This window comes from Miscanthus floridulus, chromosome 6 (assembly GCF_019320115.1).
Source record: "Miscanthus floridulus cultivar M001 chromosome 6, ASM1932011v1, whole genome shotgun sequence".
In the NCBI taxonomy this organism is placed as follows: Eukaryota; Viridiplantae; Streptophyta; class Magnoliopsida; order Poales; family Poaceae; genus Miscanthus; species Miscanthus floridulus.
Window position 1 is genome coordinate 108,921,217 of NC_089585.1, and position 24,435 is coordinate 108,945,651.

The 24,435-nt window shown below is 41.9% G+C and overlaps 1 protein-coding gene across 4 annotated transcripts; it reads right to left on the reverse strand.

Annotated features, from left to right (window-relative positions):
• Window positions 1-243: 243 nt before the first annotated feature.
• LOC136458992 (tobamovirus multiplication protein 1-like) lies at window positions 244-8,373 on the reverse strand. Of its 4 annotated transcripts, XM_066458893.1 has the most exons (13): window positions 8,075-8,373; window positions 6,984-7,034; window positions 5,731-5,764; window positions 4,758-4,844; window positions 4,576-4,627; window positions 3,879-4,053; window positions 3,602-3,697; window positions 2,755-2,815; window positions 2,338-2,402; window positions 1,854-1,928; window positions 1,684-1,759; window positions 870-1,033; window positions 244-762 (listed from the first exon to the last, which is right to left on the reverse strand). In XM_066458893.1, the coding sequence occupies exons 1-13, from the start codon at window positions 8,201-8,203 to the stop codon at window positions 739-741; spliced, it is 1,089 nt and encodes a 362-aa protein (XP_066314990.1). In that variant the 5' UTR covers window positions 8,204-8,373; the 3' UTR covers window positions 244-738. The 4 variants fall into 4 exon arrangements, 3 of the variants coding, with proteins under 3 accessions (XP_066314990.1, XP_066314991.1, XP_066314992.1); XR_010760116.1 differs by lacking the exon at window positions 2,338-2,402; XM_066458894.1 differs by lacking the exon at window positions 3,602-3,697.
• Window positions 8,374-24,435: the final 16,062 nt, after the last annotated feature.

The following is a 24,435-nucleotide window of genomic DNA, read 5'->3' on the forward strand; positions in this document are numbered from 1 at the left end:
TTTTTTTTACTATACATCTAGACACAGTATATATCTAAAGACATAAAAAAAAAACCATAAATCTAAAAGAGCCAAAACGCCTTATAATTTGAAATGGATGATCCAAATATGAACTGCTAAATAGCTTCCCATCGTATGTAACAATACTGATCTACGTATTCTCAATGTGAAGGGGATCTCTTCTGACTGCTGAGGAGTGAAGGAAGTAAAAATACATAACACAAAGCAGCAGGATTCGCCCATTTTACAGCTAGTCAGAGTATGTTACAATTTTCATTATAAAAAAAGGAGTATGTTACAATTTCTCAGTGACTCATAGTGTCTGCAGGTAATTAAGATCTGTTGAACACACGGCCCTTCTATGGTGAATTAGATGAAGCACTAAATAAAACAAGGTACATGTAACCAAAGGGAAGAGTATGGTAAATCTAAAAGGGGGCACTAACTGCCAAAGCTATTTACATTTGTTAATTCTTCAAACATTACCCCAACCTCAGTTCTAACGCATCAGCTCATAACGTGCACCTTTGGCCGAGAGCTTAGAAGTATGGTACAGCCACGACTAATTCCGTCACCTATCCAATGTTGCCTTCAAGTAGGAATTACAGATTCATCTTGTACCCAACAGTTATCACAATGCCAGCAGACGCCAGTGCGACCCAGACGTGTTGGTAAGTCCCAGGCTCCCAGCACACTAAGCAGAATAAAAAGTATCACTGTCGATGGTTTGTCTTCAGGTTAAATTGGGCTTGACTTGAGGGCCTACATAGAGAGATTTTTATATATCTAGCAGATCCTGATGCAGTGCCATCAGTGCTTGAGGAGCATATTCAGCCCTAGAATTGATAAGTTCACTTGAGCTGGTGTACCTTGTTTGAGGATGTGACAGCTGTCCTCCACTGTGGATCCTGCGTAGTTGATGGTCTTTCCCTGAACAAAGTAACCACCCTCGATTCTGTGGGCCTTTCAACTACCTGCCGATGAGGCATCTCTCTCATGATCCATAGCACAAATCCTGATGGCACTGACGAGCCTACAATCAATATACACCAATGATCCAGTAAATCAGCACAATTAGAACAGAGAAAACTCAAGAGGTAGTCTAGTCTAGATCTTTAATGTGCACTTGTGTTAAACTCATCTGTGAGGAATAAGCAGGTAAACAAGCTAACATACACCATGGTTTCTACTTTCTACTTTTCATTTAAAAGAATTCTTCATTGCACTTCGACATGCGCAGCGCAAGTGCACCGAGTACAAATTTTCTAGATCTATTCACAACAATAATTTGCACCTAGAGACCAAGCAGCATGTCATTTGCTTCGTAAAACTACAGCCTGGCAATAAGCTGCAAAGACATGGACAGAGATTCACATAAACCCAGACACACAAAGGAAAGTGAATTGTAATGTCCTTACAGAAAACTAGTGCCAACACCAAATCACATGAATGCTTGCAGGTGGTACTGTGGGAATATGGATGCAAGGAAAAAAGGCACACACCATCTGGTCTAGAAGCATATGCACATACGCCTGATGGCAAAATGCATAGAAAACAACGCTTAATACCAAAAACACCCACTTTTGAGTATAAATGGCAATGGAAACACAAATTGCATTAGTAAAAGACTGTAGATGAGACAACAGGTGTGCTATTTCTAGGCATAAAGGAAAATAAAGATACCTATGAAGTAATATATAAACAAAATAACAGCATTGTTGATGATGTCCACATCTGTCGAGTACCAATACAAAAGCACCTGCAACAAAAAATATGGAAAATTGTAAGTCACTTAAAAATGGACTAAGAACTCATGGATTTACATTGACTATATTGTAAAAAAATGAACTTACTGGAACATTGGTCACAAGTGCAAGTATAGCAGAAGACGAGAAACAAATCAGTGAGACAGCAGCTAAACTGGCAACCTGTACGAAAGGATTGTCAATTTGAATAGAGTAGCATGAGCATTCATGTTTTCATAATATTATATCTGTACGTTTTTCATGAGCTCCTGCCAATAAATAGCAAAGACGCTTCAACACATTTATGTTTTTTTCTTCAAGGGAAATCAATCGGCATAATGCTTTCCCCGTTGCAGAGATCATACAGAATAGAATTCCTTCAGCAATGCATGCTTTTTAAGTTATAACTATTCACGAAAGACTGATTGAAATCTAGGTTCAAACATTCACAAGAAAATTCTAAGTTTAAACATTTTTAAACAATACTCATATGTCAAAAATGAGACCCAAAGGAACAAAATGCTGTATTTTTATCTAAATTCAAAAGTACAAAATGCAAGCCACAATAAGAATGGTTCTGGGCCAGATATACCTTCCACTTTTCAGTGGATACAGTTTCAGAACGAACTTTGCTCATCTTCGAGAATAACACTGCACCTACATGACCATAGGACCAAAAAGAAAATCTGAGCAAAATAAAAGCTATAATACTGAAGCTTCACTCTCAAATTAATGATGTGCATGAGTGCAATGCAACTGTGGCTAGTGGTGGATGAATGGCAGATAATTTCGTAATTTTGTCAAGGAATAAGATAGAAACAAACAAGCATTTGCAACTAGAGTAAAACTTAAATCTACTAGGCTAACACACATGAATAAGTGGAATGCAACTTCCGTTCACAACAAGGGAGTGCATACAATTAGAAGGTGTATAATATTTAAAATTCCCGACTAATATATAGGACATAATAATGGCATACCATACACATCAACAATATTGAATGCTTACCGTAACATGCCAGAGCACCACCAAGAACAATAACTACTACTGAAAATACATCCAAATAAACCTGCAAAATAAAATGTTGGTTGACATCTGTATCTGTAAAGCAATAAATTTGCAAACGAAAAAGCTAATGAAAAATCATTACTTGAATTCGTGACAATTGTAAAGTTATAAACAAGCGCATAGCAAAAATGTGTGTATACTTGACAAAGATAAGATACACAAGTCAACATTCATTTCCCAGAAAATATAGAGGACAGTGTTGAATAGAGATCCCATAGTTATAGGCTTATAGCATGAATGCATGATAAATATTACAAAGAACATTTAGGCATTCTCAGTTTTATTCTGAAGAATATCTCATTATTGCCTGCATTCCCCAGAAGCGCGTAGGTTTATTAATGCATTAGTTTGAAAAGAAAATTGAAATTTTGCTCTGTGCCTTCTTAATTTAATAAAATGCCATCCAGAAGTCCAAAGAAATTTGGCCAAAAATGTCATGATACAACGTGCAGACAACAGCATAAAGGTGCAGTTTGGGCTCTACAATAGATATTTCCCAATGAAGTAATGATACAGAAAAGTTTCAAAATTCTTCTGAGATGCATACGCTAACAATTCTTGAGTTGACTAAAAAGCAGAAAATCAAGACGCAACATGAACAGAGGTGTGAATGCATGGGCAGATAGGCAATAGAACAAGAAATACTCCCTCTGTTCCAAATTACAAGACGTTTTGGCTTTTTAGATACGCAGCTTTTCTTTCTTCTATGCAGTACAACAATATGAACGTTGACTAAAGATATCTGATATAAACCCAGCACAATGTGATGTGGTTAAATTCTTTGTACCCTTTTCAGTAGAGAAGAATCAATAGGATTTTCTCCTCTGCCAACCCATATGAGGATTGCAAAGGCGAACATAACAACAAATGACAGTACAAGCACCTGCAGGGAAAAATGTATAGCTAAGAATTAGCTTTGGTAAATCTAGAAGCACCAAATGATTAAAGACAACAAACAAAATTTTCTCCATGAAACTAAGGCATGCATAAATAAGTAGCGAACCAAGTAAAAGGTAGATCTGAGGTATGCAATCAGTAACTCATAATGATGGGGGGAAACTTGCCAAAATCACAATTTTTTGCCGGCTTCCAAGTTGTATTCCTGGGCAACACCTCTGACGGATATTAACAGGACGAATGCCAGGTTTCACTTTTGTTCTGTCTAGTAAAGCTTCATGGTGACTCTGACTCCTTCCGTCTTCTTCGTCTTCATCATTTGTCTGATGACACAGGTCAACCCTGTAAGATCATGATTTTGAGAAATATAAAGCTAACTAGCTAAATAAAAAGGCATTTACAAGTCAAGAGAAACCCCCAAAATTGATAACCAACCCATCATAGCAAAGTTTTGACCATTGAGAGAAAGCAAGGAAAACCTAAAAGGGTCTGAGGCTCTGAGCTATATTATAAGCATAGCAGCCTCTGTTTCAAAGGTGTCGCAGCACACCTTGGAGGTACACTGTTTTGTTTTGTTTTTCTTTCAGATGGTTCAGCTGGAAAGCACATAGGGCAAGCTTCAGCAATAAAAGATACTGACTAGACAGGGGCAACTAGGAGGGAACAGGGAAGCGAGGATTAAAGTGGTACATATTACAACAGTCCTACGCTTCCACCTTTCGAAGAGACACATCAACATAGAGCATGCATGCACTGGGACCCCAAAGGTCATCTTTATGATTTGCACCTTCAATCTTAACAAAGCTACACGCATATCAATTAATCATGCATACTAGATACTAAAATAAATGTTCAGCAAATTACCAGAATGACAGTAGCAACAGGAAAGAGGCAAGAAGCAATATCTGTGGACTAGCTGCACAATAATGAGAAAGGATAATTCTTAGACATGATCAGGGAATAATGGACAAGAAAAGAACTTGTAACAGAAGAGAACAATGAAAGAACTACAGTAAATGTAAATCCATACTCTCTGGACAACATACCCATGAGAACAAATCCACATCCATGTACCCAGCAAATCCATCTCTGACAAGTAGCAATGATGGTAGACACGAAATACACTAGGAACACTATCACAGGAAAAAAGAAAATTACTTGAGTTAGTAGTGACGATGGTATACATGAAAATATGCCAGGAACACTGACATAAGATAAAAAGGGGGGAAGTGTTTGTATTTGTTCTGCTTCATTTCTAGATCTACTATGAGTACTTCATATTGAAAATTTGTTACTGAAAACGCTCTGTGGGAACTAGAAACTGTGACAACTCTACTCAAGGACACTCTGAGTGACTGCAAGTAGTAGGATGTATAAAATAAACCGTGTTTGTCTAAGAAGTTAAAAGTCAGTTCAAATACAATTCAACGTTGATTGAGAGTCATCGATAATCAGGTTATTTTGCATGTACCACACCTACTTAAAGAAAGGTATAAAAAAGCTGCAAGATACATGAGAAAGGCAAAAAAAAAAGTGGAAATTAGCATACATTCGATACTAGGTTCTACATAGCTATGTTCTTATGCACATATTTCCTGAATGTTGTAGCAGTTACATTCCGTTAAAAAAAAGGGTACTTCTATTGTAACTTGATAGCCTAGCCTAGTAATTGAATGGCATTAACCAAAACTTGAATAGTAATTAACCAAACAAAGACAATCACTAAATATGAGTACGCAGAAATTCCCAATGTACAACAAAAGGGCATACCCAGTGCAGAGAGCTCCCGCTCTGTGCGGGGTCTGGGGAAGGGTGTTAGTGGCAAGCCTTACCCTCGCCTGTGCAATGCGAGGAGACCGCGACTCGAACCCGGGACCTTCTAGTCACAGGCGGTAAGACTGTACCGCTTGCACCAGGCCCGCCCTTCCCCCAGTGTACAACAAAGGCAAACAATAAAGAAACCTTAGGTACAAAAGATGAGAGAAACAAAAGAGTTTATCAGACTAATGTGTGTCTCACCTATGTTTGATAGGCCAATCATTAAATGGAATATCTGCAAGAGATTAGGCATATATCATTTAAGGATATGGCAACCGAACTCATAGGTCAAAGGGAAACAAATGGCAAGAAATGATTTAGCATGATTTATATCATAATAATTTAACTACAACCCAAGTATTGATGTAAATATGCCATATTGCAAGGAACTTTTTGGTTGTGGCTTTCAAAGCAGACTTGAACTATACAATGTTACTGTCAGTTGATAGCATAAAGCGATAATGCGATATTCACATCATTATACTTTAACTGTGACATGCTTATAGGTCAGCGTTGCTAAAAAAAAGGGCGTATCCAGTGCAGAGAGCTCCCGCTCTGTGCGGGGTCTGGGGAAGGGTGTCAGTGGCAAGTCTTACCCTCGCCTGTGCAATGCGAGGAGACCGTGATTCGAACCCAGGACCTTCCGGTCACAGGCGGTAAGACTCTACCGCTTGCACCAGGCCCGCCCTTTTGGTCAGCGTTACTAAACCTAAAATACCTTTTGGTTAACATTTCCAAAATTTAGTCTCCATAATGCAGAGAACAGTTGGACTTAAATGAAACTAAACCTCTTGCTATGGGATAAAAGAGGCTAATGGAAATTTGATTTCAAAGCTAATAACATCAAATGATTCACCTAAGCCACATCCAAAGTTCAAGGGACAAATAAGAACCTATCTGTGTTGATAGAGACATTATTCGGTACAACTGCAGCTTAAAACAGCATACCAGAAAGATGGGCAGATAGGGAAACAATGGGTATGTTTGGATCATTGGTGCAGGGGCGAAGGATAGATAAGACTAACTTGGGCCATGGCCACCCGTAGGTTCTTAAATTTTTCTTATTGAAGATACAATAATCTAAGATTCATGCATCATTAGTGGCCCCCTAATTCATTGATGGCCCACCTTATGATGTTGTTCAAGCTCTGCATTGGCGCGTCTTGCCTAGCTAGGCCAGGTCAAACTAGCTCATATTGGAAAAGCCTCCAAAAGCAAGGATTCTTGTTTGGTTGCTTAGAGCTGCAGCATGCCAAAGCACAAGATCTTTCATATAACAACTCATTTGTAGACGATGGAGAACCAATTCGGTTCGCCTGGCTGAGCAAGCCGTTTCTTGCCGATGTAGGCTAGCTAGTCTTCAACCAATACCAAATGCATGTCTTTGCTAGGCAAGGCTAGGCTACACATTGCCTGAGATGCAAACACACCCAGCACTCAGAAACTTTGGATACCTTTTGCCGAGTCCATCCTTGTAGCTGGTTGTGCCTGTGAATCCTTGCTAGCTGCATGTTACAAACAAAGTGATCGTCAATAACTTATTTGAGAGGAAGATATTAAATAAACAATTTAAGTTGATGTGCATGGCAACTGGTCAAAAATAGCAATCACTATACATGCATTGATACATAGAGTAATGCTGGGTACGGTGTGTGCAGAATGTGTGCAGAATAGTACACATTTCAACAGAAAAAAGCTCCCACATCCAGTAACACCAAAGCAAAACTCTGGTGGGCAAGTATCATGTCGGAATCTCTAGATGAACAAAACCTCTTACTGAAACAAGCAAAATTATCAGGAAACTAGCATAGATGCCACGTGCTCATCCAGTCATCCACTACTTATCCCAATCCACCATCCAACACATCCACATCATCAATGTTTTCAAGTCGTCCGATTAATCGCGATTACTTGTCCTAATCGGTTCCTAGTGTTCGATTAGGAGGTCCGACTTGATTAGCTCGACTAGAAAGCTGGTCGTCCGATTAGTCGACGAGAAATCGCGATTAGTCGTCCGACTGGACAGGGACGACCAGTTTGGTTACTCTGTTTTTGGGCCTGTTTAACTGGGCGGACATGTGGGCTACTGGGCTTGCAGTTTGGCCTGTTAGGGCATGTTGCTAATTATGGTCTTCTTTGGTATTTTAGGCTTCCAGCAGCAAGCCAGCAAAGAAATGAAGTTTGGGACACGAATATGGACCTCTGGACATGGCAGAAAAGAGAAGAAAACAACTCCCACAAGTAAGTCACCAGCTAAACACTAATGTAGTCTTGATGCTTGCTTTATTGTGTATGCTATATAGTATATATAGGTATATATATAGTAGGTATATATGTCCTGATATATAGGACGACCAGGGGTCGACTAGGCTCGACTAATCGGCCTGGTCGACGACTAATCACGATTAGTCTCTTGGTCGGTTCTATGGCAGACTAGGTTCTACTGGACGACTTGAAAACATTGCACATCATTCCTCTACTTCGTAGCTCCGCCATTAATTTCAAGGGGAACGAAAACACGTGGCATCAGATCGAATCAACCCACCTGCACGAAGGCCGCGGTCGCAATGGCACCGTCCAGGACAGCCAGCGCGCCCTCAGCCGCTACAATCGGCAGGGGCAGGCAGCCCCCGCCATCCCCGGCGGCGGCAGGGAAGGGCCCGTAGCGGCCCATGCCGGCGGGCGGGCGAGGGGCAGCAGCGAGGAGGAGGATTAGGGGCCGGACAGGCGTCGCATCTCGCGGCCAGTCGGGAGGCCCGGAGAGGTAGGGTTTGATGCAGCCTCCGGGCGGGAGCGGAAGCGGAGGCCGTAGGAGAGGGCGGGGGCGGGGGCGGGGGCGGGGGCGGAGCCGCGGAGGCCGAGGCTGGGAATTGACTAGAGACGGGAGACTGGGCATTTGGGCAGACAACACCTGTTGGATTGGAAACTATTGGAAAGAGCGAGACGACGGCTCGATCTGGTGGGGACTGTACACGGGCTCACAATACCGTCACGCCAGCAAGCATGGAGCTGTCACTCCTCGTACTCATGTTTTGTGTGCCGCACCGCATCAATCTCTCTCTTATCTCTCGACTATGGTTTTTTTATTAAACCTCTCGTCTAGTAAAGTTACAGTATCTACTTACACATCCATACAAAACCACATGATATAACATGTAACTACACATGGAGAAGAAGATTGTATCTTTTTAGAGATTATCGAAACCATCGTAAATCCATAGATGACGAGAGCATCACATTTTCTCAGTGGCTCCGTGCGGGAGAGGTGGTAGACTTCTATTTTAGAGCAAGTTTCAATGAGATGCGAGCTATGCTAGAAATCGAATCTAAGCCTGTGACCACGGCCACCGCTAGCCGCACAAACTTTAGTTCAATCTCCTCTCTCAGCTATGTAGATCAGTCTCTCTTAGCTATTTAGATCAGTAGATATGACATATCGGTCTCTCAACTATGTAGATTTTAAAATATATTAAACTGTAATAAAAACAACTCCGAGGTATGAACCAAGAACGAATATACACTTAAGACCAATAGGTCCATGGCCTAGGCATGGCCCAAAACCTCTTTTATACACCTTGTAAAATCTCTATGGCCCATCCACGCTACTATTCATGTTCCTAGTCCACGTGTCATTATATAGATGGTAGGAGAGAAAATATCCAACCACTACCTTGAGCGCTTCCTCGACTCTTCCCGTCCTCCACTTCTTTGTTTCTCTGGTTTCCTTTGTCTCTCTTATAACCTCTTCATGATGTCTAGTGGAGCCGCTGTTGTGACGTGCCCTAGGGCTGGTTGCCGTCAACTATGCCACCGAAAACAAGGTGTTGGTGGCCTCACTTGCATCATCGCTGCCACCATTACATGCCCTAGGACTAGCTTGTTGGTCCGATTTGGTAGTTGCTTGTTCGATTCGGTACACTTATAGTTCGAGCTCATAAGTGTATCTTTTTTTTTGTGGAATGTACCTTGATTTGTTTATTGCAGGTACTTGATTTGGTGTACTCGGCTAGTCAGTCAATATGAGATTCAAGTATGTGCATGCATTCTTCTAAGTTAGGATTCGAGATGTTCACTTGTATAAACATCTATAAGGATATGATATACATGCACGTGTTAATTTGGTAGGTACTTGTGAGCGGATTTTTACATGTTTTTGAAAAAACCCTCTTAATTTATTTGATGGGCATTTATTACCCTCTCCATTCTAAATTATAAAATATTAGAATATTTTAAGTACATAGTTTTTACTATACACTTAGATATATTTACTACATCTAGATATAGTAAAATCAATGTGCAATAGAATTTAAATCGTGCGGAGGGAGTGCTGGTGCTCCCCCAAAGGCCCAAACCCGTCTTCATGCAGGGGAAACGGGCATCGAATAAGCAGACATTGGTTTGGTTCACGGTTCACCACACCACACGCGCTGCGGCGCTGGGGCCTCTAAACCGGACGAAGCAGTGTCCTCCAAAATTCCCCGAACCAAATCACTCTCACCGTCTCAGCAGCAACCAGCACACATTTCTCTTTGGCAGATCGAAGGAAGGAGAAGATGGGTGGCGGCATGGAGGTGCACAAAAACCGGTGGATCGAAGATTGGAACGCCGGCCGCGAGAACCTCGAGTTCAACTTCCGCTGGACCCGCCGCAGCCTCGCCGTCGTCGGCCTCTTCGGCCTCGCTGTCCCCATCCTCGTCTACAAGGGCATCGTCCGCGAATTCGTAATCCACTATAGCCCTTATTGCCGTTCCGCTGTCCCTTTCTCCTTTGCCCAAACCCTAAGATCGATTTTCTGTTTGTGCCTGCTGGGTTGGATGCAGCATATGCAGGACGAGGATGCCGGCCGGCCGTACAGGAAGTTCCTGTAAGCGGCGTCCCGGGCTGCAGGAGACGTCGATCCCTCGACCGGGCTGCGAGGAGGGGAGTTTCCATTCGGTTTGTGCCGGTACTGTTTGTCTGAATCTGATGGAGCATTTTGGAATGCTGAACTGTTGTGTTGGATCCAAATGAATAAGGTGTAATGACTCGTCTCTTCAATTACTGAAATTCGACATGTTTGAATTGATTTGGTCACTTTTTATGGTAAAATAGCAGCGTTATCATGTACTGTTTATTACTTTATGCGAGCGATGTTATAGGATATTCATGGAGTGGAAGTTCAGTTATTCAGTTTACTCCTGGATTGGAGTGTGCGGTTTGCTTTGTTTTGCCTTCCTTAGATGTTATATTGCAAATATAGTGGCAGGATAACCTCAGATTCAAACTAAATATGTTGTAAATGTTCGGTAGCAGTGTCAAGTTAGATCATGATGTAGCAGTGTCAAGTTAGATTATGATAGTGCCTTGGCGGTTTTGGCTGATGCTTAAGTTCATCATTACCTAGATGAAGATCTGGCTTTGTTTGCCAAAATGGGTTGGCAGATTCACAGGGTTTGTGACTTGTCTCTCAAGGGGCAGCAGTTTCATCCATTAATTGAGATTAGTTGGATAGCAGGAGATATGTTGAAAAGGATAATTCTTTGAAGTCAATAGAACCTAAGATTTATAGTTTTGAGCAGATTGGTGCTGTGCATGTCATGTCTGCAATTGTGCTTTGCTGCTCAAAACCGTTGTGGTTTGGTACTTAGGTTCTCAACAGCCCTAAATTGATAAATCTTGAGTACAATATAATTGCTAGGCAGTGTACTTGAAATCTGAATTTTTTCATCTCTTTTTTGCTCATTAGTTACAATGCCCTTTATTTTTGGCTTCAAACCCATTGCTTTGCACTCTTGACATGTCATGTACTTGTGTGTGATTAAATACGTTCAGACTTGTTCGCGCAGTATTATAGCTAGTTGGATCTGGCATCTTATTTGCAGCATCTCACTTGTTTCTCAACCGTTGTAATCATACTCTGGCCACTGCAACGATGCTGCATGACATTTCTTGGGTGTTTTCATTAGTTGTTTTGCGAATGAGATTTTTTTTCCTTTACACCTATCTGGAATCAGTAGTGTAGAAGTGTTGTTTAGGCCCCGTTTGGTGGACCTCTGGCTAGCTCCTCCATGCACTGTAGCAAGAAGACATTTTTATCTCTTTTATCAAAATGAACTAGGAGCCGGTGAAGCCACTATTTTTTTGCTTCATCAGCATCGGTTTCATGCACCGTGGCAAGGAGTCAGAGCCATGCCAAACAAAGCCTAAAAGATATGTTTAGGCTTTATAAGTTGTTTAAAGCTCAGTCACTCATTGAAACTGGTATATGTAATATTAGATGGTTTTTGGTATCCTATCAACGTACCTTTGTTACGCTTTTCCGATGGAAACATACTGTATGTTTGTTAACCTCTATAGGTTTGCTATGATACGGTGATTTGGATTTGGATCTTGATCCATAGAAATTATCTGAGCCTAGTCACTTCCAGCAACAAGCTGGAGTTTTGTAGTTTTTAAGCACATTCTGACCATTATTTCCGTCTAATATGGAACTGTTCATCAATATATGGGTGCTCTCGCTGCAGCTGTTTGCAGCTGCAAAACAAACAAACTGAGCTGTACTGTAGTTATGACTGCAAGCAGCTGCAGGCGCAGCAAAAAATATCACAACTGATCAGGCTGACCATTTTCTATTACTTTCCTTAATTACATGGGTTTCCCTTGCATTTGTTTTCTTGGATTTGCTGAAACTGGGTATAACCTTGTTTCATTTCTTGCCACCAGAGTACATGGATTACCTTTTGGCGTTTGTCGTCAAGCTTGACTTTGGTGAAGCTTTTGTGCCAAAGCACATCCAGTGCCACTAGTGTGCTAGTAACCTAGTGACTACGACTTGGCCTTCCAGTTAAATGATGACTATTTTGGACCATAACATATTATTCCAGTTTTTTCAAGTGTGGATCTGGAAGTTTTTTTTTTTCATTACTTATAAGTAGCTATCATTTAACTACTCTTGCTTAAGGTAGCTTCTTACATCACCTGGCATTTTGTTATTGATTTCTGAAACCAATTTAAGAAACAAAACTACTTATCTGATTTGCTGCACACAGTTGCATGTGCTTTTGAGCAGATAATTGTTCATCAGCATCATAACACAGCACTAAGAACTACCACGTGTCAGTTTCTATTTTTGTCTAAGCTATGTTTATTAGTATTAGTTTATAATTGGCCAATTTAGGCAGCTTCTTAAATTTTCATCGACAGTTATAATGAAATTATTGCCAATTTTGGATCAAGAAGAAAGCATGATCTCAGACTAGTACAATCTGTGTAAGATCAGTTAGACTTTCATGTTATTGCGTGTTACTCATGTTATTTCCGGTCCAGAAAAACATGTTTAGGATAAAAAAAACAAGAAGGAAGGATTCGACAGAGATGACTCCAATATTTGTACCCACAACTTTGGATCAAGAAGGAAGGATTCGACAGACATGTCTTCGGGCCTGTTTGCTTTGAACCCTCCCAGGCAGAGCTCACGCCAGGCAGAGATCCTGATCCCAGGACGCCTGGGAGAAGCTCCTGCGCCAGGCAACTTTGCCAGACCACAAAGCAAGCAGGCCCTTCACCTTACCTGGCTCACTTCCACCTCCATCACCATCACCTTCACCTCATGGTGCAAACATCATCTTCAGTCCCAACTACTTCAACCCTTCCTCTTCAGCTTGTCTAATAGGCACATGGATTGGATCAAAATTGCTTTGATTACATTAAGGCTTTGTTCGCTTCTCTTATAATCCGTTTTTTTTAGCTTGTTTTTCCAGCTGGAACAATATTTTTCTCTCACGACAAATCAGCCGGAACAATGTTTCGGCTTGTTTTTTCAGTGAAGCGAACGAGGCCTAAAAGGGGTTTGAATTGAACGAATCAATTCTGAAAAGAATCTGACAACGCTGAGGCTTGATTCAACATGGCAGCTAGCTTGCTGTAGAACTGATGCTAGGAAATTCAAAATTGAGCTTGATCGATGTGGAGCTGTTTTGTTGGAACATCTATTGAACTTAGCTTTGCTGATATGCAGCCTCCTCTTGAAACATTAGCGTTCACCGCCTCTCCATTCTCAAACTTTACTCTGTTTTGCACCTCACGCCTGCCAGGCTGCCATACGTGTGGTTTTTGTTCAATTGTTCTTTTATGTCACGTGGTGGGAAGTTCAAGCTACAGCCGACGACCTGGTAGATGGTAGTGCAAGTGGGGTGATAAAAGAGGAATCCTATCAAAGGCCTGTTCGCTTGAATTTATCCGTCGGCTTATCAGAATCTACAGTATTTTTCTCACAACAAAACAGCTTCAGTTGACTTATCAGCCGACTTTAATACTAGCCGACTTTATCGGGCCTGTTTGCTTTCATTGGATTTTGTTACTTGATCTTCCAGAATTTTCAATAGTATTGAGGAATAATATGAAATATCTGCATAATATTCAGTACTACTGTACTAGTGCTTCGTTATCCTATTCCCAGTGTTAGAAGTGAATATAAACGAACAAGATTTGGGAGAATTGTTGCTTTCATTGATCTTGGAAATATATTTATATAAGTGGAGAGTTGTCACGAAGAGACACGACTGTTCCAAAAAAACATGTCCTTTAGAACTAAAATTAACTGTCTAATCATATCCACTAATCATATGCTTGATGGATGAGATCACTCGTGAAGAGACGTCTGTTCGTCTGTAGACGTCCGTTCGTGTATAGGTGTTATTTCACAACACTCTCCCTTGATCGAATCTTTCTTAAGATCAATGCAGCTGTAAGCTGAAATTCCTCGAAAAAACCCTATGGAAAAAATCTGAGGAATATATGATATGCCATAAAAACTTCTTTAAACTTTATTGGAAAATAAGGAGAAAATAGCATATTTATTTGTGATTTAAATAAACCACTATGTTATTGGTATCCCATTAAAAACCTCAATGAGGAAAAATATTGGAGATGCGACATAAAGATAACTCCCTAAAACCTTTCAGGAAAAATATGAGGCGCAATATAAAGTGATATGCCGCTAAAACTCCTGTAAAAATCCAGTGAAAAATTAGGAGAAAATGCGATGACATATTATTGATATTGCCTTTTGGATAACTCACATGAAAAACCTTTTTAGGGAAAAACCATGAATGAGTTGTGAGGGCAATATGTGTGAAAGGATCAAGATGCCCAAGAGGGAGGGTGAATTGGGCTAATTCTAAATTTCTTTGCAATAATTAAATCATACGGTTAGCCCAATTAACCCTTTGTGCCTAGAAAGTGTTTTCAATGTTCTACCGCACAAAAAGTCTTGCAACCTAAGTTCTAATCCTACTCTAACATGACAATTCTATGAATGTAAAGACAAGTATTGAATTGCTCAAAGTAAATGCTCAAAGTAAAGAAAGAAGCAGGAATGCGACGATGTTTTGCTGAGGTATCGGAGAGTTGCCACTCCCCACTAGTTCTCGTTGGAGCACCCGCATAAGGGTGTAGCTCCCCCTTGATCCGTGCAAGGATCAAGTGCTCTCTACGGGTTGATTCTTTAACACTCCGTCATGGTGAATCACCCACAACCTCTCACAACTTGAGTTGGGTCATCCACAAGCTCCGCCGGATGATCACCAAACTCTCAATCACCACCAAACCGTCTAGGTGATGGCGATCACCAAGAGTAACAAGCACGAACTCTCACTTGACCATGGCAAGCCTAATGAGAAGGGTGGATGCACACTTTGCTACTCTTGATCTCACTAATGAGGGCTCTCTTTGGGATTCTCAAATCTCAATCACCTCACTAGGACCTTGCTCTTCTTGGCACTCACAAAGGTGTTTCTCAGCTGTTGGAATGAGCAAAAGTACCTCCACACATAAATGGAGGAAGTATTTATAACATGGGATGAAAAATGAACCGTTATGTGCCTCTGCGGGGTGACTAGATGCTTCAGTCATGTTGACCAGACGCTCCGGTCAGTTCACCCCGAACTCCAGTGATCAAGTGGTGATCGGACACTGGACAGCGTCTGGTCGTGATTTACCCTCTTTGAAACCTTACTAGAGTCGACCGGACGTTGACCCTCAGCGCCCAGTCACTCACCTCTCAGCGTTCGGTCACTTTCAGACGACTTCACCTTGATCAAATGAACTACCCGGACTCTACGCTAGCGTCCGGTCACATCAAAGCCAGTGTCCGGTCAGTATTTGACCATCCATTCACTTCTAACTCTCGATCATACGTGAATGAAGTTTGCTCCAATGGATCTAAGGGCTATTTTGGAGCTACCTAGTGCTAGATTTAGCAAGTGTGCACCACACCTAACTCACTAGACTCACCTAGGTCAAGCTACCCGTCCATACCCCCCTTAATAGTACGGCCAAAAAAAAACAAAGTCCTAAACTACTCTAAGTGTCTCTTCAACATCAAACGACACTTAGAACTAGTCCATCCTTAACTTTGTTGTTCATTCTTTGAAAACCAAAACGTTTTCTATCGTAGGGGCATGACCACTATGATTGCCCAATCGATCTCCATTACCGTGACCTAACTTAATTGCCTCTGCAAAACACACGTTAGTCACAGTAATCACGTATTATCATTAATCACCAAAATCCAACTAGGGGCCTAGATGCTTTTAATCTCTCCCTTTTTGGTGATTGATGACAATACCACCTCGAGTATGTGAAAGAGTTGATGTTTTTAACATGCTTGGTTCATATAAGCTTTAGATAATAAGAACAAAAGAGTTAGACAAGCTTATATGACCCAAGCCAACATGATGTACTCAAAAGATATAAAATAAGCATGAGTACAAGTAATAAAGCTCATTTGCATCGGAGTAAAACACAGAAGCAAAGCAAATGAGCATAAAACAAGTGATATGACATATAAATAATTCAAAGTAGAGAGCACACATGTCATATATCATGATCACGTAGATATCACTATCACATAAATATAGTTTGATACATAAAAATAAATACACGAATGCATAATAGTGTATCACACATAAAGAGCCAAATATAATAGATAAGCTAAAAGATAAACTAAGCTCCCCTAGATATGCCACTTCCCCTAAAACTGACATACTCGATCCCTCTTCCCCTTTGACGTCAAACACCAAAACCTAAGGGTCGGTCAGCGGGACTGCAGCGAACAAGTCGGGCGCTGTGGTACGAAGAGCGAGCTAAAACTGTGTGCCATCATCATCTGACCCTGAGCTCTGAGCTATCTGACCCTCTGTAGCTGAAAGCGATGCTGAAACGGTCTGGGTCGGATCAGGGACTGGAGCGGCCATAGACTGTGTAGGTATCACTAAAATAGACGGCTCTAATGATGCAATAGAAGAAGGAAGTGTCTCTATAGTCCCGATAATAGGTGCAACTATAGAAGGACCTAGGACATGCAAATATGGCGGAGTAGACTGCCCTGTTAAGTCACTAAAAGTTGCTCCAAGACTCCTGGAGACTGAGGTATCTGACACTATCAGCGAGGAAGTCTGAGTCGATGTGAAGCCCGTCTGAAGAGGTATGAACTACGGGGCTAACACTAACGAGGCAAACCACTGGGACACTTGCTCTATAGGTGAAGCAAACTATGCTGGTGGTTGTCCCTGGCTTTGAAGCCCACTAGGCTGTAAAGCTGGAGTCATAGAAGTGGTGGCAGGCTGACCAAGCTGGGGTGAAGGCTGTGGCAGTGGAACACCAATAGCTGTCACAACATGCTGCATAAAACCCAAGTAGCTACTGCTACATGAGGAGCTGCTGCTGATGCATGGCCTGCTACTACTGCTGTATGGCCTACTGCTATCGCTGAAACTCATCCTGCCAAGTCTGAAACTGTGCAAAAGTAGCGGCGGTCTCCTGAGCCTGGCGAGCCTGATCCTGCCTCATCCTCTCAAGTATGGCAATTAGAGCGGAGTCTATCTGCGGTGCTGGTGGAGCTAAACTGGAGCTACCGGCCTCATGGTCATGTCGTCGAGGAGGCATCTAAGGGATTTTGTGGTAGTCCTCATCTGAGTTGTCGTTGGGGTCAGTCTCAACTATCCCCTCCTACTGAGCATCAAGCTCCTCCTCCTCTATAGCTGCTATGCCCCTAATAGTATCATCCTGCTAGGCTGCAGTCTCTAGCACCTCTGGACAATAGTACGGCTAGCTAGATGCACTTGGTGTACTATAGCAGATCATCTGAGTCAGATTGTATGCAGAGAATTCTGTAGTGGCACCACTGTACTCTGCTAGCATCTCAGATGGCCTCACTGTAACTGCCCTATGAATAAGAAATATGATCCAATGAGCATAGGGCAACTAACAATGACCTATGAACCCCTCAGCAACAGTATCCTCCATCTCTGGTAGAAGGAGATCCCAAATATCAAACATAGTCTGCTGCATTAGAGTTTAGAAGCCATAGCTGTATGCGAGTCGAGCCCTCGCGATACCCCATCCTCGAAAGCAGTGTCCTCCTCATAATAGCATCAAGTACTTTAGCAGTAGGAGTAAGATCACTAGGTGTCCTGCTCGACCCCTCGCCAAAAGGCTCTGTGAAGCACTGGCGGACTAGATCTGTAGGGGGCACAAGACTGCCATGAGGGTGTCTGGGAGACGCTGTCTATCCATAGCAAACCTCATGTAGCCGGACGGGCTCCACCTAAAGCCTGAGAATCTCTCTGACCCTAGTGCTCGTCAGCCTATAATCTCTGCCTCTGAATACAAAGTGTATAAATCTGTGCTGTGGGTCAATCAAGAGTGAAGCATAGAACTGACGGACCTAAGATGGAACATATAAGCCTATCTGTCCAAGTAAATCTGTGAGCCCTGGCAGGTAAGATAGGTAAGGGTGAATATGCTCTCCAGCTGCCGCTACAATGGCCTCAATGTTGCACACCCTCTGAGATCTGAATACTGCCCCACTATTAAGATATGCATTATAAAAATCTTCCCACAGAGGTGTGTAGAAACCCTCTGAAGCACGCTCATCCCGTCTTGGTGGAAACCACTACACAAAGTCCATAAATCTGAGCTGCTAAACCTGCTTGGCCGTGGCGGCCCTCAAATCCAAGTGGGTCACTGGAGGCGGACCCTGTGGTCTAGGCGATGGACGTGAACCCCTCTGCTATGTCTGTGACCTCGGAGTGACTAGAGCATGGGTACGACCAGAGCGACGAAGTTGTGGCTGAGGTGCCTGCTCTGTCTCCTTGGCCTGCTCTTCCTCCTGAGTCTGCTCTGCTAGCTATGGGTCCTGTTATGACTCCCCCTGAGGTTGACTATCATCCAAGACAACTCGTCATCCTGCAACCTTGACAGTCCCAGTTGGACCACCATGACGGCGCTCAACCTGCTCTAGTGCAGCCCTCGTAGATGGAGAGAGCTGATCTGCAATCTGGACTCCACTCCTAGCACCTCCTACCTCTGCACGCTCTACTGCTGCTGCAATTATGGCTACTCTAGCTATATCTACATCTGGATACTTTTGCTTTTTTGTTGCAAGCTTCTTTGTCGCCTTGCCTTTTGAATCTATAGGCAAGCGAGGCGGGGGTCTCGGATCCTCATCACCGGGACCTCCTCCGACATTCTTGACACGAGCCATCTGATGAAGCTAAAAGGAACAACTGTCCTGATAAGAATCAACTATCAACTATCACTTCCGAGGCTTGGCCTCGATCCGTACTCGTGAGCTTGGCCCCAAGTTGACTAACTACTACAAATAGGACCTCAACAGTATCTACTCGCTGTATGATAGAATAGAGGGTATACAAATAATTTTAATTATTCATCTAGAGATACGAAACCCTAAGAAAGCAAGCAATTAGGTGTGAAATTAGAACTGATGGCTTGCTACCTAACGAACCGGTGATCTGAAAAGAAGAGGAACGATAATTGGGGAACCACTAGGGGGCAATACGAGGCTAGGGTTTCGGCGAAGTGCGGTGACCGAGCAATGCAATGTAGGGCAGTGGATTAGGCACGGCATGGGCCTAGACAGCGCGGCACTGGTGGCGGCGTAGACAGGGCGTGACGTTGGTGGCGGCGTAGGCAGGGTGTGGCGGTGGCGGCGCACGGTGCGGGCAGCGGCGGCATGGCAGGGCGTGGCGGTGCGGCTGTGGGTAGGGGAGGCACGAGCGGCGACGTGGGGGAAGATGCAAAATAGGGATACGCGCGTGGAGATTTATAGTGGCCCCTACGAAGTAGAAAAGGAAACAGAGAAAAGAGTTTGATTCTCGCATGTTTTCTACTGATCGGACGCTCCAGTGGCAGCGACCGGACGCTGCCACCCAGCGTCTGGTCGATTCTAGAGAGGTCCAAATCTCCTGGAATTGCAGACGCGTCCGGTGAACCCCAATCGGACGCAGCTAGAGTCCGGTGCAAGCTACCTTCATCGTTTTCGATCAACCGGACGCTGGATCGCCATCTGATCGGACGCTGGGAAAACACTATTTTAGCATCCGGTCACTCTTTCTTAGCGACAGTTCACCTCCTGTGAACTGACTGGACGCTAGACTTCAGAGTCCGGTGCAGCGTCCGGTCACTCTTTTTCCAACAAATCTTTAAAGTCCTTCGTGCTGCCTGTTCACAATCAAGTCCTAACTCCAATAAGATCCAAATAAACACTAATCAGGACTGATGTGAGTGACCTCTCTCAAACCCTCAATTTTTTTAAAATATTTTGCCTTAGGCTATAATTCTTTTTAAGAAAATAGATAATAAGAGGACAATTGAAGATAAGTGACAAAGCAACATTCATGCATATGCAATGCAATACTTGAAAGTAAATCTAGTTGCTTGTCAGGTTTGTCTAAGGTTAAGCTTCTTCACACGCTTTATAGCAGTTATCTTAACCATGTTAGACAAGCCCTATATGCATTACCATAAAGAGTAAACATGTTGTATATTACAATGCAATGCAAGGGACAACACAGACTCATTTTTAGTGAAGTTACTAAAAGCAAGAACATTGAGCTCATTCCGCAATCGACAAAAAGTCATCTCATCTAGCGGTTTAGTGAAGATATCCGCCAATTGATCCTCGGTCCTTACACCTTCTAGTGAAATATCATTCTTTGCAATATGGTCTCTAAGAAAGTGATGACGGATATCTATGTGCTTGGTGCGAGAGTGTTGAACCGGATTATTTATAAGTTTTACCGCACTTTTATTGTCGCACAAAAGAGGTACTTTTTCTAGAACTACACCATAGTCTAGCAAAGTTTGTTTCATATAAAATATTTATACACAACAAGCACCCATGGCAATATATTCTGCTTCGATGGTAGACAAAGTCATACTATTTTGTTTCTTAGAGGACCAAGACACAAGTGATCTACCAAGCAAATGGCACCCTCCGGATGTGTTTTTTCTATCAACTTTGCAACCGGCATAATCCGAATTGGAATAGCCAACTAATTCAAATATAGCTCCTTTGGGATACCAAAGACTAATGCTTGGTGTGTGCTTAAGATACCTAAGGATTCTTTTAACGACAATCAAATGAGTTTCCTTAGGATTAGCTTAAAATCTAGTACACATACACACACTAAACATAATGGCAGGCCTAGATACGGTTAAATATAACAAGCTACCAATCATAGAGCAGTAAAGAGTTTGATCAACCATGTTACCTCCCTCATCTAGGTCGAGATGTCTATTAGTTGGCATTGGTGTCTTGATTGACTTATATTTATTCATCTTGAATCTCTTGAGAAGATCATTTATATATTTCTCTTGAGAGATAAAAATCCCTTCTCTCATTTGCTTGACTTGGAAACCAAGAAAGAATATAAGCTCTCCAATCATTGACATCTCGAACTCCTTTGACATCATTTCACCAAACTCTTTGCAAGAATCTTCATTTGATGATCAAAGATGATATCATCAACATACACTTGACAAATGAAGATGTGTCCATCAAGCTTCTTAGTAAATAGTGTGGTATCGACCTTCCCAATAGTGAAGCCTTTCTCAATGAAGAAGTCCCAAAGGCGCTCATACCAAGCTCTTGGGGCTTGCTTAAACCCATATAATGCCTTGGACAACCTATAAACATGATTAGGATATCTAGAGTCTTCAAACCTAGAAGGTTGATCAACATAGACTAGTTCATTAATAAAGCGATTTAAAAATGCACTTTTCACATCTATTTGATATAATTTCATTTCATGATGTGATGCATATGCAAGGAGGATACGAATGGCTTCTAGTCTTGCATCCGGTGCAAAGGTCTCTCCAAAATCCAAACCTTCAACTTGAGAGAACCCCTTTGCAACTAGTCTTGTCTTGTTCCTCACAACAACGTCTTGATCATCTTGCTTGTTGCGGAATACCCACTTTGTTCCAATAACTCTTGCACCTTTTGGCCGCTCTTCAAGAGTCCAAACTTCATTGCGGGTGAAGTTGTTCAACTCTTCATGCATGGCATTTATCCAATCCGGATCTTGAAGAGCTTCTTCAATCTTAGTAGGCTCATAGCAAGAGACAAAAAAATGATGAGTAATAAATAAAGTAAGTTTTTGTGAGCGAGTCATTACACCCTTTGATGGACTCCTATGATGAGATTTTGTGGGTGATCTTGTAGTAGAGGTGTATTTCTTCTATTGACCACTTGAGGAGGAGGTTGTGGAGCATCAACATCTTGTGCTTGTACCACCATTTGATCATGGGAGACATGAGTATCTTTATTTTCTACTCTCCCATCTTTATCACCATCTTGTGGCACACTTGATGAAGGTGGATCAATCACTTGTACATCATCTTCATTATCTTTAGGCTTGATGTCTCCAACTAGAATGTTTTTCATAGCCTCCCTCAATGGTTCATCACCTACATCATCAAGATTCTCATGTGCTCCTTGGGAGCCGTTAGATTCATCAAATTCCATATCATATGTTTCTTCAACCAAGCTGGTGGCATGATTAAATACTCTATATGCTTTGGACTTTGATGAGTAACCAACAAGGAAACCAATATCACAACGCCTTTGGAACTTCCCTAGGTGTTGTCGCTTCTTGTTGATGTAGCATTTGCAACCAAACATCCTAAAGAATGAGACATCTGACATCTTCCTATTGAGCAACTCATAAAGTGTCTTGCTAAAAAACTTTTGAAGGAATAGGCGGTTTGATGCATAGCATGTGGTGTTGATAGCTTCCGCCCATAGAGCTTCAGGGGTGTTGTACTCATCTAGCATTATTCTTATAAGAGTGATCAATGTCCAATTCTTTCTCTTAACTACACCATTTTGTTGAGGAGTATATGTTGCGGAGACCTCATGCTTGATCCCAACTTCATCACAATTGGCTTCTATGTTTGTATTGTCAAATTCCTTTCCATTGTCACTTCTAATCTTCTTGAGCTTTACTTCGAATTCATTTTGTGCTCTCTTAGCAAACTTCTTGAAGCAAGATGCAACTTCGGATTTGTCATGAAGGAAGAATACCCATATATACCTTGAATAGTCATCAACAATCATAAGACAATAAAAATTTCCTCCCAAACTTTTATATATTGTTGGTCCAAATAAATCCATATGAAGGAGTTCTAGCACTCTTGTGGTTGGCATGAAAGCTTTTGTTGGATGAGTATTTGCAACTTGCTTGCTGGCTTGACATGCACTACAAAGCTTGTCCTTCTCAAACTTCACATCATTCAACCCTCTCACCAAATCATTCTTCATTAGCTTTTTGAGTGAGCTCATCCCAATATGAGCAAGTCTTCTATGCCATAACCACCCAAGTGTTGTTTTGGTGAATAGGCAAGTCTTCAAATTTGCATCTTCGGAGGTGAAGTCTACTAGATATAGGTTATTGTATCTAAATCCTTTGAATATCACTTGATCATCATCCTTCTTAGATACAACAACTTATTTCTCGGTGAACAAGCATTGGAAGCTAAGATCACACAATTGTCCAACGGATAGCAAGTTGAAACTCAATGAAGCAACATATAGCACATTTGAGATAGAATGATCATTTGATATTACCACTTTTGCCCAATCCTTTAACCTTGCCCTTTAAATTATCTCCAAAAGTGATTCTTTCTTGTCCATCTACTTCTTCATCTAGTGAGGTGAACATATGAGGATCACCGGTCATATGTTGTGTGCAACCACTATCAATAATCCAATAACTTCCACCAGTTTTGTAGTTCACCTACACACAAGAGATCAACCTTTAGGAGCCCAAACTTGTTGAGGGCCCTTCACCTTCTCAACAAGTGACTTTGTAACCTAAATTTTCTTAGGCCTATTCTTGTTGGGAGGTCTAAGAACATGACTTTCATTTTCCCACTAGAATTCTTTCTAAGCATGTAGTGAGCATTGAAGGCAAAAGGTCTAGCATGCTTGGGCAAGGGTTGTGGTGGTGGAGTTTGGCACTCATGGGCAAAGTGACCTTCTTATCCACACTCAAAACATCTCTTTGGCTTTAGCTTTGACTTGTGTTGTTGTTGAGCTTGAGCCTTCTTCTCTTGGTTTGCTGAATATCCAATGCCACTTCTATCCATCTTCATAATGGTGTTCATAAGTAGCTCACTTTATAGATGCTTGCCTCTTGTGAACTTGCTCAATCTAATCTTAAGATGCTCTCTCTCCAATTTGAGCTTCTTGTTTTCTTCCTTGAGAGCATCATTGTTTTTCTCTTCCTTGAGCTTCTTGTTCTCTTCTTTTAGATTCTCATTCTCAAGCATCAAATCACCATCATGATCAAGAGTTTCTAGCACAATAGTGTTGTGGCTTTTGATTTTTTCAAGATCTTTCTTAAGCTTTTCATTGTCATTCTTGAGCTTGATAAACTCATCATAATCACCCGGTTAAACACATCTTTGCAAAGGCCTCTAAAGATGGAGTTTCAAGCCTTTACATTCCATTTTTCATAATTCACCTCATCGCCTTGTAGGTGTGTAGCATTCTGAGGTTTTGGAAAGCCTTGTGAGGTGGCTCTAAATATTGCAACATCTAGAGCTTCTAAGTACGTCTCC